General features: G+C 40.1%; 1 protein-coding gene across 3 annotated transcripts; it reads right to left on the bottom strand.

Moving 5' to 3' along the window:
* Positions 1 to 922: 922 nt before the first annotated feature.
* Positions 923 to 17,699, bottom strand: ptbp1b (polypyrimidine tract binding protein 1b). Of its 3 annotated transcripts, none has more exons than XM_018745892.2 (16): positions 17,605 to 17,699; positions 16,412 to 16,465; positions 14,716 to 14,746; positions 9,241 to 9,313; positions 8,993 to 9,165; positions 8,768 to 8,914; positions 7,854 to 8,009; positions 7,607 to 7,717; positions 7,190 to 7,367; positions 7,018 to 7,098; positions 6,772 to 6,917; positions 5,309 to 5,342; positions 4,317 to 4,409; positions 3,970 to 4,186; positions 3,812 to 3,889; positions 923 to 3,698 (listed from the first exon to the last, which is right to left on the bottom strand). In XM_018745892.2, exons 1-16 carry the CDS (start codon positions 17,610 to 17,612, stop codon positions 3,566 to 3,568), a joined length of 1,713 nt encoding a protein of 570 aa, XP_018601408.1. In that variant the 5' UTR covers positions 17,613 to 17,699; the 3' UTR covers positions 923 to 3,565. The 3 variants fall into 3 exon arrangements, with proteins under 3 accessions (XP_018601408.1, XP_018601409.1, XP_018601410.1); XM_018745893.2 differs by having other exon boundaries at positions 14,716 to 14,743; XM_018745894.2 differs by lacking the exon at positions 17,605 to 17,699 and adding an exon at positions 17,134 to 17,214.
* Between the last annotated feature and the right edge of the window lie 265 nt (positions 17,700 to 17,964).

The raw sequence follows: 17,964 nt of genomic DNA, 5'->3' as shown, positions 1-17,964 counted from the left end.
CCTCCATAACTTACACTGTTAAGGTATTTACAATTATTTACCCATTTATACAGGTGGGTTATTTTACTGGAGCAATTTAGGGTAAGTACCTTGCTCAAGGTTACTACAGCTGGAGGGGAGATAAACCTGTAACCTTTGGGTCCAAAGGCAGTAGCTCTAACCCCTATAGTACCAGATAGTGTAGAGATGCATGTTTTACTGGGTCCTCCTAGCAGGGTTATTGTCTATTTCTGTCCCCTCCTGTCACTAAATCCTTCATACTCAAAGCATTTCTGAACAGAAGTTACAAGCTTTTTTTTTTTTTTAAATTTAACACCTGTAAATGAATTTGATTTCTATTCCTGTAATGCTGCCAGTTTGTGGATCAAAAAAACCCATGGCATTCTTCCTGAAGTCTCTTCAGTGTTGCATATTAAGAAGCATGGCAGTTGCCCTTGTTACAGTAACAAGCCTATTGCCCTAAATGTTCACTATAAGAGTTTTCATCCTTCTTCCAGATAAAACTGCTTAAGCACTCTTGACACTGCAGTCATAGTCATGAAAATGTGTTCCTGTTATGCAAAATCAAGCACATGGACAGCAGATTTTAAACTCTGCACCAACTCAGACTGGGTGGCAGTTGAAGCGCTCAACTTTTGAGGATGGGTGCAGTGGGGCCCTTAGGTGCTGCATACACAGAAAACAAGTTTGGAGTCAGACCTGGCAGATCAGTGTTTACATGAACTGGAGTTAGTTGACACTCAGAATATCTGATACAAGAAGTACCACTTCAAGTGAAAACTTAGAGGAGAAATGCTATGGGTAAGATAAAGGATGAGTACATACCAAAATGCAGAGGAGCAGAAAACTAGAAATGTAAATGTTAGAGACCAGTTTAAAAAACACACAAACATGGAAGGGAAAAGAAACAAAAAGACAATAGTGAAAGCAGGAATAAATGAAAGATTTATTGAAGGCACAAGATCCAGGAGGAGCCATTACCAAAAACAAATTGGGGAGGTGGGAGTTACAGAAAAATGCACATTTTGTTAGAAAATATGTTTAATTTCTTTTCATGAAATACAAACTTTTTTCCATCATGGTCTGAAAACCTTAGTCTGTTGTAATCAAAATATACATTTGTTTTATAGATATAAAACCTGTATTGCTTCCCAATCTGATACAAAAGCAGTCCCCTTCCCCCCATGTTTTCCACCTATTCCATCCTCCCCTAAAAAAGGGGAAGGAAAAAAAAAAAATCTATAGCTGAAGAAAATACTATAAATAAGCTGTAAATGTTGTGCAACCTGGTGCAAGTCTGCATAATTTGCAAGAGTCAACATTTCTGACCAGGCTTCTGTGTATCAACTGAGAACTGCTCAAGAATCTTAGTCATGTTCTACCAATCATCTGAACAATGCATTTAGAGCATTTTTTTTTTTTTTTTGTATAAATGCCACATGATTCTTGTTACTATGGAGTCCTCAGTCACTTAAACTTTTCCTTATGCAGCATGGACAGACTCCAGTTCCAGCATCACAAACCAACCAACTGCTCTGGATGAAAGCAGTGGCTCCAAAACTGACTTGAAGTGGTAAACACCAGCATGCACAAACTAAACTAAACTTGGATACACCATAAGAAAACAGTAACCAGAAATTAAACTGCAGTTTGCCAGAAGGGGGGGAGGGATACAAGACACCAAACTTTGGTCCAAGAGGAGTCATTCTGAATTGTGAAGTTATTGCTGTGCAGATTTATAACTGACTGGGGATTCTGTCAAATTAGCACAGAAAGAATGTGAAAATTGAATTAAGACTGAAAGGTCACAGTGCCATGACTGTGGCAATAGAGCCATACCTACTACAGAAATCAAATTCCATTAAGGCTTTTTAGCATGGTAAGCACCTGCTGATGTATGGTATCATGCTTCTTTACCTGGCTTTTACATGTAAATTGTAACCAATTACAATACATAAGAGCAGAAATTTTTTTTTTTTTTTTTTTTTTTAAGCACACCAGACAATGGCTCATTTTAGAGCAAGTAAAATGAAGGTAATGCTCTTGTATGCCAGGACTGGATATTCTGCCTTGAACTACAAGAAAAGGTGCACCACAGACAGTTAAGCATTTACATGAGGCACTTGTCCCACATAACAGGACCAAAAAGAAAGAAAAAAAAAATCCTTTAACTACCAGAAAAGTCAGCTGTTAACTAAGGTACAGCAGTCAAAGCATTCAGCTCTCATATTGTTGAAATGATAGCTCTGTGCAAGCTTCCAACCCATCATTTGCAAATGCCCCTTATGTAAACAATCTTCAACTGAATGACAGCACTCCAAACAGGTTACCTGAACTTTAGGAATGTCAATGTGTGTGGGGGCAAATATTAGTCATCACAAAATGGCCATTTTATTAAGGCTGAGCTTCTCGATACTTAAGGCAAATAGAAATGATTTAGGTCTACTGGCTTACAGAGCTATTTGCAAAAAGATATTTGGTCTTGAGCTGTAGAGTACCACAAAGTGATACAATATAACTGGTCTGGTATTGCCATAAGCAATTACAAGACAAAAAGGAGAGGGTGGGAACCCACACCAAAATAAATCTTTGAAAAAAAATGCAGACATTAAGCAAAGGCAACATACAGCAGCCACTGACCTAACAGCTAAACTACAGTACAGGAATGATATAATCAATACTTACAATGTTGGATTTGTACAAAACCGATTGCATAAATTTAAAAATGGAATGACATCCTACATCTAAATAAGAGATACAGTAAATATGATCAAGGAATAAGACTGATGTACCCCAATATAGAAGGGTTGATATAAAAAGGCTAAATAATGCAGTAGGGACTGCAAATCATCCAAAGTTCAAAAAAAATTGCTTCTGCTTGATTAGTTACCTCAAAAGGCTGAAAGACCATCTCCAAAACAGTAGCCTAACCGCATTTAATTGTACATCACATTCCCAATGATTTGTAGAGGGATAGTCAAATGTGAAGTACATCTGCAAATATGGGTATGAAAAGTTGTAAAGCCAAAACGGGACATTTCAAATGCCAGTGCAAATGCCTACAGGAAAAACATTGATAAGACATTCAATATGAAGGCACAGAATTAAGTGAAAGGCCAAAAGGATACTCCTAAGTACACCTAAGCTAGTGGTAGAACTCCCCAACAGCAAAAGGAACAAAAATGAATTAGAGAGTCTGACATGTGCAACCTGAGTTGTGTGGAATTTCTACAAAAGGCAAGTGTAAACAACCTAATTATCTATACTTGGATCAGAGTGATATGCACAAGAATGGAATTCCATGTTTTAAATATTAAAAAAAGTAGGGGAAAAAACTAAAATACAAGCTTAAAAGCTCAACTAAAATCTGGTTTGTATTTTCTATGATCCATTGGTTCAAATTGGCATTGTATAGATACATATAAATATAAAGGAATGATGGAAGTGGGTCTTGTGAAGTGACTTCAGTTACTTTCACAAGGTCATATAGTTGAAGTCTAAAGTGACAGTCCATCTTATCAGCATCATGCTCTCCACTTGATCACATGTCCCCATTTCAACTTGCTCAGATGGTAGACTTTGAGAAGGACACCCTAAGATGGTGATTCTCGCCAAGGTCATGATTGTGGAATTCGATCAACGACTGAATTGCCTCCTCCACAGATCCCATCTGGATCAGGGCCATTTTGCGATCTTTCCTAAAAATGATTGGAAAAAAATGTTTCCCATTCAATCACTAACAGAAATGTGGTATTTTACTAAATACTGAAGCAGAAACAAAGTTATCTGAATAAAAAGGATGTGATCTTACTGGAAGAACTTGAAGGCTTTAACCAAGGCACCAGAACTTGCAAACAGCTGCTTAAGGTCATCTTCAACTACTGAAGGCCTGGAAAAAGATGTAAACACTGTAGAGCACTCACCCCAACAATCAGCTAAATGCTGGTACAGTAATAATATGCAACTCACGGGATATTGGACAAGTGCAAGGTTGCAGAAGGAGGGAAGATGTTCTGATAGTTTTTGGAACCAGGTTTCTTAAAGCGATGCAGTGGCGAGTTGCTGAAGTCCTTCGTTAGCCCCTGGTCCTCCTGTCCTTCCCGGGGCAGCTGCACATTTGTGTGTTTTGACAGAGTAACACGCAGTGCCTTCCCATGCAGCTTCTGACCATTGAGATGGCTCATTGCTGAAACACAAGTATTGGGATAATGAAATAGGGTACCTGCTCATCACAGCCATTTTTGAACCTTGCTTAAAGTAGTAAAGCTTAATTCAGAACACACAAAAACTTGGGACTACTACTTTGGGATAGTTACCAAGCTGGGCCTGGGTTGCATCTGCCATCTGCACAAGAGCATTTTCCTTCTTGTTGAAGAGAATCTTCACTCTCATGACATCACCATATACACCTTGTTAGTGATGGAAGGGGAAGCACAAGCAATGAGAAACTGTCAGGTTCTGTAGCACAGTCCACTTCATTACAAAGATAAAACATTTCACATAGAACTTTGCAATATGGGATAGCTCACATATGCTTAAGTTTGTTCACCATTTAGACTACCAATTTATTATGACTGCTCCAAGGTGTGGAGGAGACAATACAGCAGACGAGGTGTACAAACATGCGTTAGACACCACCTGCATATAGTAACTACCCCATACTGATGCATTAATGTAATTTTTTTTTTTTTTTTTTTTTAAACTTATGAACCTGACTACATCTCCCATTTCTTAAAAATATATTAGAAATACTGCTATAGCACTGCAAAAAGTCATGGGACATGAAAGGAAAAAACCTTAATTGGCATTCTCTTATTTTGGAGAATCTCAGGGAAAGGCTGAAGAATAATGAAGACTGAGAAGAATCATATGTAGGACTCCTCAAAGAAAAGGAGGATTCAAAATTGCTGACTTAGTCAATTCAACAACTTTAAATAAAACAAGTTGTCTACTGAATGAAAAGCATCTAAGTGTTAATCTAGATTAAGCATGCAAAAACATGCAAATTTATAAAATGACTGAAAATATAATTAACTTCAATGGCAAACTAATGTTTTAGCAAAAAGATGCAGCATGATGGGGGGGATGCATGATGCATTCACAGATCATTTTCTTGGATAATACCACCATTTTATTGCAATTAAATTGGGTATAGCAATAAACTTATGATTAAACACTGATCCCCTTAAATCAATGCTGCAGCTTTTTGCAAAGTCTTTGGATAACACACAAAAAGCAGCACTCATGGTTTAAAAATGAACTGGTTTTAACAAACAAGTAATAAAAAAAGATGCTAATGATAACATACCGAAAAGAATAAAGAGGCATTGGGGCGTAACTCTCTTTATAGGACAGCAGAGGAAGGCAGCGGAGGGAGGAAGGGACAGGAAAAGATCGGAGGCAGGAGAGTGGAGGTTGAACATATCATCCACAGCGAGGCAGTTCCACGAGGAATGGCGAAAAACGGTGGTTGGATCATGAAGATTGTTAATATTTTGGAGCAAAAGGTGGAGGGAGGGAGTAGGGGAATGGGTAATACAAGGTGGTTGGAGGTGGTTTTTATAGTTGTATTCCAAATTGATGTTATGCAATTTTACATACAAAGTATTGGGGGAGGGGCAAATAAATGGGACGTGCAGTCAGTTGGCAAAAGAGAGTCCAGGTATTAAACAAACACACACAAAAACAAAAATGGGGAGAGAGGGGGAATGGGGAGGGAGAGAAACAAGAACAGGAGGTAAAAAAACAAGGTCAGTATACAAAGATGTAGTGTTCCATCCTGCAGAGCTTCTGCTACTAAATGATGATTTTTAAAACCTTGACTACTAGAGAAAGAAACACACAGAAAGCTGAGACAATATGTTCTTGTACAATGTTGTTAGTGCTATAGTAAAATAGACCAGTGTGATTAAACATTGAAAAGTATTTTAGGGTTCAGATCTTAAATAGGATATTAAATATTTCACTGGGAATTGCATTTCAGAAACTTCAGTGTCAGGCTCAGTTAATCAGCAAACATAAGCAAATACAAAAGTAAAGTTGCCTTCACAGTATAAAGCTAAGAACTTGAAATTAAAAGGCATAAAATGTATATTAAGAAGCCCAGGGTTTTAGTTTTAATGAACCAATTGCCACAGTGGAAAGGCAGGTAATGCACATTTGGAAATTAACATCCAATGGGATGTTAAATTAAGAAGGCTTTTTGGAAATCATGCACATTTATAAAAACACATTAACAAACGTCACGAGCCTTCCCAAGGCAATTTTGAACTAGTGCCGAGGCAAAGTAAGCTTCACAACTTCGTGCAATGTGCCTCATGTATAAATATTCTGGAATACACTTTATTCATGTAGTTTCTTAAAGGTCAGTGGAACCATGCCTCAAGAAATTGTGAAAGGAATGGTGCAATACTTAAGCTGAAGGAGAATAGGGAGGGAAGAAAATAATTAAGGAAAAAAATGCCACAAAAGCTTGGCTGGGGGGGGAAATGAGTTTGAGAAGCTACAACTGGGGAAGGGGACAAGGACACCAGCAACCTAACATGAACCATCCTGCTGGCAAACTTTAGGGAGAAGGTTTAACAATCCCTTCACCTAATTCCACTGTGCATGACAGAAAAATAAGGAACTCTTGAGAAAAGTCTGAAATACCTTTAGAGACTTAAGACCATATTCTGCTTTTGGAATTTCCCTCATTTAATATGCTTTATGCAGTACTTCATATCTACAATGTAGAAGAGGGACATGAGGTTGGGTGAGGAAAGTACTAACCTCAGGGTTAAGATTGCTGACAAGCAGGACACACTGCCCACTAGTAAGCCCAGAGAAGCTAAGGCGACCAGCGGCTGCAGCTGCTGCAGCTGCACCAGGGATGGCCAGTGAGGCTAGAGCCCCAGGGACTCCAGGCATTGTCAAACCTAAAGGACATGGTGAACAAGTCAACAAGATGACACTGCTACAATACTGGGAAACATTGCATTAACCCACTGCTCAATTACCAACCAGACACACACTCACCTGCTGCCTGCTGAATGGCAAAAGCAGGAGGGAACCCATGGGCTCCCGTATATGGGGTAGCTGAGATGATTCCTGGAGCACCTAAAAATAAAATAAAAGTAAGAAACAAAAAAGGAGCCAACAGGAACCATGATTACAAAGTCTAAAAGGCAGCAGCAGCTCAACATCCTACCAAAGGCAGCAGCCATGGCCTGATGATCGATGGTGGGCTGGCTGTCCCCAGTAGGAAGGTCTGGCCGTGTATAGTCCCGGCTCTTGTCATTGTTATACTTGACATTGAGACTTGTTAACTTTGAGAAGTTGATACGCAGAGTGCAGCAGGCATTGTATATGTTTTGCCCATCCAGAGCCTATAGAATTATATAATAAGCAGGAGCATTGTAGAAACAAAAATTACCCCCAAGTGCCAATTTCTATACAGCAGTCTTCTCAGTGACAGAGTGCTGAAAGCAGGCATTAAAAAAGCTTGCTATATATTAAATTTCCTCTGGAATTAAAGCATTGTACCTTTATTTGTTATGAGCATGTTTTATAAAGGAAAAAAAACTGTAGCAATGCATTGGGCTCACTGGCAGGGGGCACCACTCACCAGTTTAGCATGCTGAGCAGTCAGGCCATCAGAATACTGGAGCAAGGCCTGGAACTGGTTGTTTTTGGTAAATGTTATAATCTTCAACACTGTTCCAAATTTGGAGAAGATCTATACAGAAAGATTCCAAAAATAAATGAGTACTAATGGAGATGTTCTGCATTAAAACAGCCAGTGTAATACCTAGGTGTACAATGCTCAAAAGGTATACCACTACAAGATGCCATAATGTCTAAATGTATCACACCTGGTGAAGAACATCAAGAGTGACTGGGTAGAAGAGGTTCTCCACAATGATGCGTAGAACAGGACTGTGGGCACCCATGCCTGATGTATCCACACTAGCCATGGTCATGCTGCCAGTCTGGACAGCATTCACTGCCTGCAATGCAGCTTGGGCTCTCTAAAGGAGAGAGGTCGATACTTATAGGACATGTTGCAATATGGGTCTTGTTTCTGAAAATTAACTATGTTTACCATTGACACACTACATGAACAAACAATTGAGTACACAAAGTATTTCTCAAGCAGGTTTTAAATTCAAAGTTGAAAGGAATTTTGCTCAGCATTTGTCACTACCCCCCCCCCCCCACCCCAAAGCAGACAATCTGCTTGATCAGAACAATTCCATGGATGTAAATAAACCATTTAGATAGATAAAGATTTCAGTTTAAGATCTATGATATTAAAAAAGCCATTTCAGGGATGTATATAGTTGGAGCAGTTCAACCAAATTATAAGTTTATAGTCCTGTGTTGAACCATTTCCATGTGTAACAGATACTGTGTCTCAGTGGTATCCATGTTTGCATCAGTATGCAAGAGGGCCAGTTTTCCCCTGGTCTAGCATTTACAGCTATACAAACTTGCACATTTCACAAAAGACTGGAGAAACAGGAGAACTGTGAGAAAATTACTTGTTTTCACTGCTAATGAGGGGGGGAATCTGACAACCTTGATGCAATACAATGCCGCTCTAATGTCAAGGCCAATTTCACGGAACACCATCAAGTTAAAATGCAGCATTCACGTTCACCATATTACATTTAAATTAGCTTAAGCTACTCACTTCACCTGACATGTAAGGATCATCTCCATTAGGTAATATTATATTCAAGAATTTTATCTTAAACTACTTTTCAAGTTGTAGCAAAACCTTTACCACTTGATTGGGTGAGTTGTCAGTTTTCAGCTCCTTGTGATTTGAGTACTGCATGAATATAGGGTGATTCCTGATGACTGGAGTGACAGAGGAGTAATAGGTGACCATGGTCTGTGCAGCCTCTTCTGTGTTCATTTCAATGAATGCCTATGAAAACAATGGGCGTCACTGTCAATCTTCACACGTGGCAAGACAACCACACAAAGAATCTTCCAATGCAAATACCTGGTTCTTTCCTTTCAGCATGAGCAGGTTGGTCACTTTGCCAAAGGGTAGCCCCAGGGAGATCACCTCAGCCTCATTGATGTCATTGGGAAGCTTACGAACATGGATGACACGTGACGGAATGCCAGGGCTCCGGATGTCACCTTTGAACTTCTTACTGTCGTTTCCATTAGCTACAAGACATGCTGATATTAAAACACTCCCCCTACTACTTCAAAAGTAGTAAAGACTGAGAAAAATGTACTCACCTGCTCCAGATGAGTTGCTCATGATATAGGGTCCGTTAGAAACGCAAGAGGAGAACAGCTCGTCAGATCCTCTCTGCAAAATGACAGGAAAGTCATGAAGACTATGCATTTTTATGACCCATGAAAGTATTTGTTGAGCACCCTTGAAACAATCAAGAATGAAAAGCTTGTGTGCAAGTGAGGGATGAGGGTGCTCAGCATCACTTACCCACTCAAACAAGCAATACATTTCAAATTGTGCATGTCTGAAGCACAATTATACAAGTGTCTACCACTAAATTTGATGAGTCAGGCACTTACTGACAGCATAAGCCTGTTTTGCCCAACAGATTTTATATTGCTCTTCAGATTGTTTGAGATGACTTGCATTGCCATTCTCAACTCCTCTCCCCCCTGCACCTTCTGTACACTAACTTACTCAGCATTAACCTACAATACTACATCAACAAGTTTAGTTTCATATCAGAAACTAAATGACACCTGTGATCTTCCTTACAGCCAAACAGATGCACAAAGGCATTCCACATCAGTGCAAGAGATGGGACAACTATCTTCAGTGTCACCAGTCAGCAGGAATGAGTAGAAAGCAAAGGATTCACTTACTGCTTATCCTTATGCCCCCTATAGAACCCTCGCACCCTTAATTTGTATAACACTGAAGCATTGTGCAGTGACCCATCTTCTCAAAATAGCAGAAAAGGGTAGTACAGGTTTAAACAGTAAATTAAGATTGTGATTAACTTTCATGTGATAAGCACACAATCAATTATTCGTTTTCCCCAGAGTCACACACAAAAAGGCAAAGATCATTTGATCCGATTTAATGTCTCTTGCTTACAGTTACTGACTGACTGACACGTTGGGTGGAAGCTAAAGAAAAGAACCAGCAACCACAGACCCAATCACCATAAGACACCTCTTTGAACATTAAGTTTCTGAAGGTGCTACCTGGTTGCTAAGAGTTGCTGTTTGCTGGATGGAACAAGAGTCAAAATCTTCAGGGAGAAATTTATACAGAATTATTTACCTGCAGTTTCAGCACACCTCTATAAAGTGATGGCTGTTCTTAATATGCTTTCAGCACAGTTCTCAGAAATTTCAGCATACAAACATTAATGAGAAGGACCTAATAAGGAGTAGAACCACCCTTTGCCTTCAGTGTAACTTCAATCAATTAGAATGCTGTCATACAAAGTCCCTGAACTCCATGCAGTGGAATATTGCATTATTTAAGAAAAGCCCCAGTTATTTGAGGGGTGAAGGCTTGGCATTCTGTACACCAGAACCTCCCATCAAGGTTTAATATGTCTAGATCTGGTAACTAGGAAGACCATGGAATGCATTCATCTTCATTCTGATGAACAAACCACTTATTTGTTTAGCTGTGCATTTGGGGCATTACCACCCTGAAAGATGAGGGCAGCGTTTGCTCCAAAAGGTGCACCTGGGCCTGCAACACAGCCTTATGTTAACTGGCTATGATCCTGCAGAGCCATCACTACACACTACAACTACCACAAAATGGCTGCTCACACCACTGAAGACCCACCACCATGTTTATCAAACAGCAGACATTGTGGGTTGAATGCATCCTTTGGTATTCAACAACCCAACCAGATATAGGATACTGAATCTGGATTTTGACCAATTTACCCCCAGCCCCAAACTTCAGAGGTCTAGGTTGTGTTCCTTACACCAGGTTAGAGGTCTTTAGAAACCACCTGTATCCAGGTCCAGTGTGTAAACAACCTTGCCATAAGTTTGTTATATGAAGCTCAGTTTTCAGTTTGTTGAGACTGGGTCACAGATACTGTTTCAATTCTGAAGTAACTTTGATAGATACTAAGTACAGTGTTAAGTGTCCATCTACCCCAGTCAATGAGGTAGAACTTGAAACTTCCTCTTTGTTGCAGTTAGTGCATGTTTTGCATATGCTGTCTTTTGCAACTGCTACCCTTGACACATTGCATAGCGCAATGAACTGATGCACCTGCAATTCGGGTAATTCAACCTCTTTTGAATGGGGACTTCAATGTCAGACTCCTTTTCCATGCATAGCAACACAAATCCACCACCTACAGAGGCCATAGCCATGTGTAGACAAGTACTTTAAGTGCAAGCTCATCACACCTTTACATACACTGCAGTGTGTAATACTTAGTATATTTCTCCTCAACTTGTTAGTGTTAGAATATTCATAATTTTAAGTACATTCTGTGAGCCAAAGCAAAAATGACTGTCCCATCTTTCTTCCATTAGGAAGCAGACATTTATATAGAACATTCCTATAAAAATGCAGGTTACAATGCATTTCACATGGATAAAGCTAAAGATGATAAAATTCCAGGCAACCAAAAGCCAAGTCATGTGCACACTGGAAGAGGCATAACCAAGAGAAATGTTCAAACTGTCTTCATTTTGTTAAAAGCTACAGGATGGGCTTGGTACACAAACAAGACTCAAACCTTCATGTAAACCTTAACTGGGTAGATCTTCTGAAACACGCTTAACCTGGAAGCAGAGGGATGTGTAGTGGGTTTAATCTGTGCAAAGAGAAACTGCTCTATCTGGATAGTAACAGTAACCAAAAGAATCTCCATATAAAATTTCTAGGGCCAACAAATAGCTGAGGGCATAAAACTCATTTTATGAATGTAGCCATTACCAGGGCAGTTCTGAATCACTCACCATGGAAACCTTTGCTTAAGGCCACAGGAGCATTTAACCACACCCAACTTTTTGAAACAGAGCCACAGCTCCTAATATTTGCAGATGTCACAGATAATGCAATATTAGCCACTGAAGGGGGGGGACCCTGATTACAAGTATTTTAAACACTACACATTCTACCATTTCAATTTCACAACCCAAAACCAGCAATAGTCACCCAGTTACAGGAGAGTATAGCAAATTAGTAAACTGGTATAACCATGCAAAGAAAAAAAAAGGGGGGGGTTAACACTGCTTTGCTTGTTCCACAAACAAAACCTACAACAATAAGTGACACCCACCAGACAGATTCACCAACTCACCATTTCAATCATGACTGAACTAAAGCCAAATGTGCATTACTTCCTCAAACTGTTTCCCTCTGCTCATATGAGAGCATAACCTTTACATATGAATAGGCCTTATTCAAAAAGTACACCTTAAGCTTTTTGCTGAGGCTGAAGCCTGTCAGATGCAAGACAAACAATGGAATATTTGCATTTCATGCCCCACCCTGCTCTAAGTAAATAGGGTGAAAAGCTTGCTGCATCATCTAGCACACCAGTTCCATACATTACAATGGTTATGAATGCACTGAGCTACAAGTTTTAGTCAGCATCTTCAAGCTATTTATTAAGACCTCAGTCTGTTGCAGAGCAAAAGGAACCCATTTTGTTTCCCAGGTTGGTCACTGGAAAACACCAATATTTACAACTTGTGCCTGCTGTTTGATCAACAGGACAAACTTGTATATAATCATTTACATCCATTCATTTAGCTGATGCTTTTCTCCAAAGCAACTTACAATGTTAAGGTTACAATTATTTATCCATTTATACAGCCAGGTGATTTTACTGGAGCACTTTAGGGTTAGTACCCTGCTCAAGGGTACTACAGCAGGAGGTAAGGCTTGAACCTGTGACCTTTGGGTCCAAAGGCAGTTGCGCTAACCACTACACTACCAGCTGTCCCTGAACCTAAACCTAAACCTATATACGCAACATACATTATGCTTTAGCTGATTGTGGCCAGAAGGGGATGAATACTGAACTTGCTTATGTTCAGAATGAGCAATTAAAATTGGAGCTTAAGGAGCTAAATATCACTCAGTTGGTTTTGGTGAAACTGACTTGCAGCATTTAGTTTCAGACCTGGGGGGTGGGGGGTAACTATACTGGCAGCTGCAAACAAATTTAGAGGAAAAAAAATTAAGCAAGAAGGGTCAAAATGTGACTTTGGATTAAGGTACACCACAGGGTTAAAAGGAAAGAGCACTGAAGACAATTGCAGCATGGGAAAAAACAGGCATTCCAACGTGTTACACCCTTTCCTGTTCAGGAAAGGCTAAGCACCTCGTTTTACATGTTGAATTTAATGATTTGCATTTACTCATTCGAATAAGCAAAGCCTTGCCTTTTATACAAGCTTTGGACCCGCAAGCATTCCCCCTTGCACTGTATATTTAAAGTCATTTGTTTTGTTGTATATAACCAGTGCTTCTCCCTAAAAACATTTGTATAAGGCAAGTGCCCCAAAATACCCGATCACTGAACTATGACTAAAAAAAGTGCAGTACATTTGAAGGCCTTCTCAAATCAAAATGACTGCATTCCACAAAATGGGAAGCATGCATGTCAAGTACAAAAATCTAAGCAATCATTTAACTATTTTCAGAAAGGCAATAAACCAAATTTGACCATTTCCTGGGAAAAAAAAACACTAAAATGTGAGGTACAGCTTGAACAAGAATGCGCTAATGTATCTTGCTCTGCTGGACCACAAAGCATAAAACAGTGTGCAAAGGGGACTGCTTAAACGAATCTAAGAACCAAGGAGATAGGAATGTACCAAAAGCATTCTTGGCCTGCAGCCAAGCCTGCCTGTAATTACTGTTTCCAAAGCAACAGTCATGTTCTCAGCCTACCAGAGTAAGAATTTAGACAAGATTGAAAAGACCGATATCCTGCCAAAACTAGTGACAATATAAGGTTTAGGTTGCTAAAATCTGAAAGGATTGTTCTAACTCTTGAGCAAATGGCTTCCAGTGTAAACTTAACTGTTTATAAAACAGCCACCTACAAACAAGCATGTCTGACAAACAGTTTGCACACATTAGCGAGGTCAAACTTTTACCCTCTCAAATGATTTTTACCAACATGCTGCCCTATTTGATAGGAAGCATATCAAGTCACAACAGTACTTTAAATGCATAGAAACGGCAGCTTAAATTAATGTGCCAGAAGAGAACAAGCAGCAGCATTAAGACTTTTTGCCATGTCAGTACATGTATCCTCCTAAGAAGCTTAGTCAGAAAATTTTAATAAAACCACTTCCTTAAGACAGTACTTGGTTAAACAAGAAGCTACCTTTGACCAATCTAGCAGCATATAAACCAGTTGAACAGCATACAGTAACTGTAGTACAGGCCCTGGCCCACTGAACAAGCCAAGGACAAACAAGGCTACATGTACAAACTTGAAAACATGTGTGATAAGTTTCCAAAGACAAGCTACAACAAAGATGTGCATCATTCCAGAAGTAGCACAAAGAATTCCAGCAGAGTGCCATTCAGGGTGAAAAGATGGCTAAAACACTAACCATTTTTCTTGTTCAAAATACCAGTGTTGAAGACTGCAGCTGATTAAACTCATGTATGCTACAGTTTACAAAGTCATCCATGCATCAACTAAACTATAAACTGAACATTGAGCATCATCTGATAACAGGGGACAGGTTGGAGAGAACTTAAGAGAAAGCGGTGCCTACCTTTGTACCAACTGTAATATCGTGGACACTGCTGTGAAGAAAAGAAAGGAATGTTAAACAGCAGCAAAGATGGGAGTTTAAAATTAAGTGGTTTTTTTGGGCAAAAGTTAAGCCTTCTTTTGTACCAAGAGTTGGGAACAAAGGGATAGTGGGGAAGGGGAACAGCTTGCAAGAACTGTATCGTTATCTGGTGTACACAAAGCATGGAAATGGGAAGGGAACAAGTACAGCTGGTTTTAGAACAAGATGCTAGTCTAAAGTCTTGTCAAACCAGTTCTCTGCAATTCTAAGTGGTCACTACAGCTTCACTTTACCTTCAACATTTACACTTATTGCAATTCATAAGAAAGGAGAGAAAACGTTTCATATTAAAACAGTGTCAAACTATACAGACAACCTCTGACCATAAGGCAGTCTCAAGAAAACATGATCCCCTTTGAATTTACGGAACTTGTAACAGGAAGAGTGCCACAGAGACATCTGGACAGTAGGAGGAAACCTGGAATGCAGCCACCTCAAGGAGGTTGAGTTGAGAGAAGCACTATGCTTGAGTATTTCTGTTGATGCACAGCCATTTCTTCTAAATTCCAGAAACTTAAAAGCAAGAACTGGGGGGTTTTGTAATCACTACCAAAAAACTCACCTCTTCAATACAACATAACCAAACAAGCAAAACAACTTGTGATGGGGGGGAGGGGCAGCAAAAGGCTGTGCCTGACTTTTCAGAGGGTAAAGTACACTGCAATCCCTTCCCTTTCCCACAGCCTTGTTGTCCTTTGAAATATGAGCAGCATTTGAGAATGCAGCCCTACCGACACTGGCTGCAGATTAACTGTGTGTCCACATCCTGTTTCTCATGGGCCCCAGCAGGACTAGGCACCAGAGTCCCCTCTTAGGTCTTCCAGCAGGAGCAGTTCAACATATACAGCCAAACAGAATACTGACCTCAAACCACACAGCTGTAAACCTTCACAGACAACTTAAAAATGGAGAATAAAAGGGAATTATCAAGGCTAGACTACAAAAAAACCAGCAGAACAAGATCTGAACCACATACTATGATCTTGCTTGGGGGGGTAAAGCATTGTCCTTGGACAGCCCAAAAAAAGAAAAGGAAAAAGTTAACAAAGGGGGATAAGGAAAAACTATACTTATGTTTGAAAGGTTAAAATTGTTCAATTTAAAACCAGACATGCAGCTTCTAAGTTTAAACCAAAAGTATCCCATTTTTAAAAACCTGAGCAACACCACTCACCTACAACACCAGTCTTGCTTTGACATCACAGAAAAAGATCAAGCCAACTAGTCATCTAGATAGTTTAGACTTCAGGGTTGAAATTAAAAGTATATTTAGTACACCCCACACCTGCATAGTTTAATTAGTACAATGAGTGTTAAAGTGCCAAGACATCAGGGCATGCAGCCTTCGCGCACAGTGCAGCTCCACAAAATTAACCCTGACTGAGGGCTCAGGAATGCCGGAAGATCAGTTAACTAGTCACCCACACCCAAGGAGGACTTTTTTTGAAAAAGGGAGGGGGGGAGGGGGGGCACGCAGGGAGGGGGAGGGGAAAAAGCCATGGCTCAGCAAACAACTTGCATCGAAAAAAAATATGCAAGCTGCAAAACCAGTTCGATACCGCCACAATTCCTACAACTCAAGGCCTCGAATAAGTATAAAAAAGACGAAACTTACTCTATTTCAGTGGGGTAACCGGATCCCAGAGGATACAAATCAGTCTCTAAACGGCTGTTGGAAACAAGAGGAAAGGAAGTTCAATTCAATTCGTGTCCCAGGAATAACAGCAAACAAAGGTGAGAAGGGATGCAAGTTTTTTTTTTTTTTTTTTATTAAATCCCGGCACATTTTTTTTTAAAAAAAAAAAAAAAAAAACCCCTCAAACAACCCAGCCTTGTTTCCGTTGTTTGCAACACGTTTTACATATACGCGCTAAAGAGAGCAGCGCCTCGGAACTCCTTCTCTTCGGCCTCTTCGATCGTCGCTCCGGCGACATGTTACGTACCTTACGGACTTCATTTACATTTATACATCTTAGTTATTATAAGCGTCTGCCGCGCCAACTTAGTAATGCCATGATTCAGTAACTACAGCAAAAAACAAGAACACAAATACTCAAAAAGATCTACAAAAAAAAGTAGAGAAGAAAAAGCTCTAAAACCGTGTAACCCCATCTGCCAACCGCAACGTAGCCGTTTCTTTTTCTTCAAACTGCTACGCTCCCAATCGGTAGCTAGCCACACTAGCTGCTACTATTTCGAATCGAAGCCACTCGACAATTAAATAGCCCAATCGCCACAGAAAACACAAAAAAAGACCAAGATAGTGAGACTTCAGGTCACCCCCGCTGCCCGAGATGGCAAAAAAAAAAAAACAGTCGCAGTCGACGTTATACTTACTTAAGAACATTAATCGCGTTAATTAGCCCGCTAGCGGCTCGCGCAGCCCCGTGCGCGCGTTAGCACGACTAGCTACGGAACGCGCGTCGCAACGCGACGCAACCAGGCTAGGAAAGTTTAAAAAAAAAAAAAAAAAAATCTACAGGTGGTCGCCACTCTCTAAAACATACAGCGAACTTTCCAACATTGTTAAAACTATTAAATTAATAAAAACACATACACTGCGACAAAGTTAAGCTAAAAAGCAACACCCTCATGTTAGGCCACCGCAACCGTTTTCAGCACAAAAAAAAAAAAGTTTTTAAGTCAAGTTTCCATCGCAACGTAGTTAGCTCACTAGCAAGGTTTTGATAGCAAACAAGCGCTCGTCTTCGCAAAAACTTTTAACAAAGTACACCTAAACTTCGTAGCAGTCACGCTATATACTCTTTTCTCGCTTCAAACACGATTAATTTCCTCTTTATATCTTACCCGTCCATTGCACAATACAGAACTACAGGTCAGAGCAGCGGGACAACAGCTTGGCTGAGTTTTCTTATACCCCTACAAAATGGCGGAATACACCAAGTCGCTCTCTGATTAGCCCAGCGACTGGGGAGAAACCCAAAAGAGGTGGGCGTTGGGAACCAGAGGCGCGCTATGGTTTGGACAAGATGGCGATTGCTCTCATAGGGTGGGGCGAAAACCGGAGTGCCGAGCGTGATTGCTGTGCGTCGCTGTCAATCACACGTTTCCTCCGCTCACCTTAAGAAACCGGTTGGTTCAGAGCTCCATCTGTGATGCTGGGGGGCGGTTCGTATGCGTGTAGTTCTAAAGCCAACTCTGAGGAGC

This window comes from Scleropages formosus, chromosome 9 (assembly GCF_900964775.1).
Source record: "Scleropages formosus chromosome 9, fSclFor1.1, whole genome shotgun sequence".
NCBI classification, from domain to species: Eukaryota; Metazoa; Chordata; class Actinopteri; order Osteoglossiformes; family Osteoglossidae; genus Scleropages; species Scleropages formosus.
The sequence above is the reverse complement of the archived record's forward strand: the minus strand, read 5'-3'. Positions and strand labels throughout refer to the sequence as shown.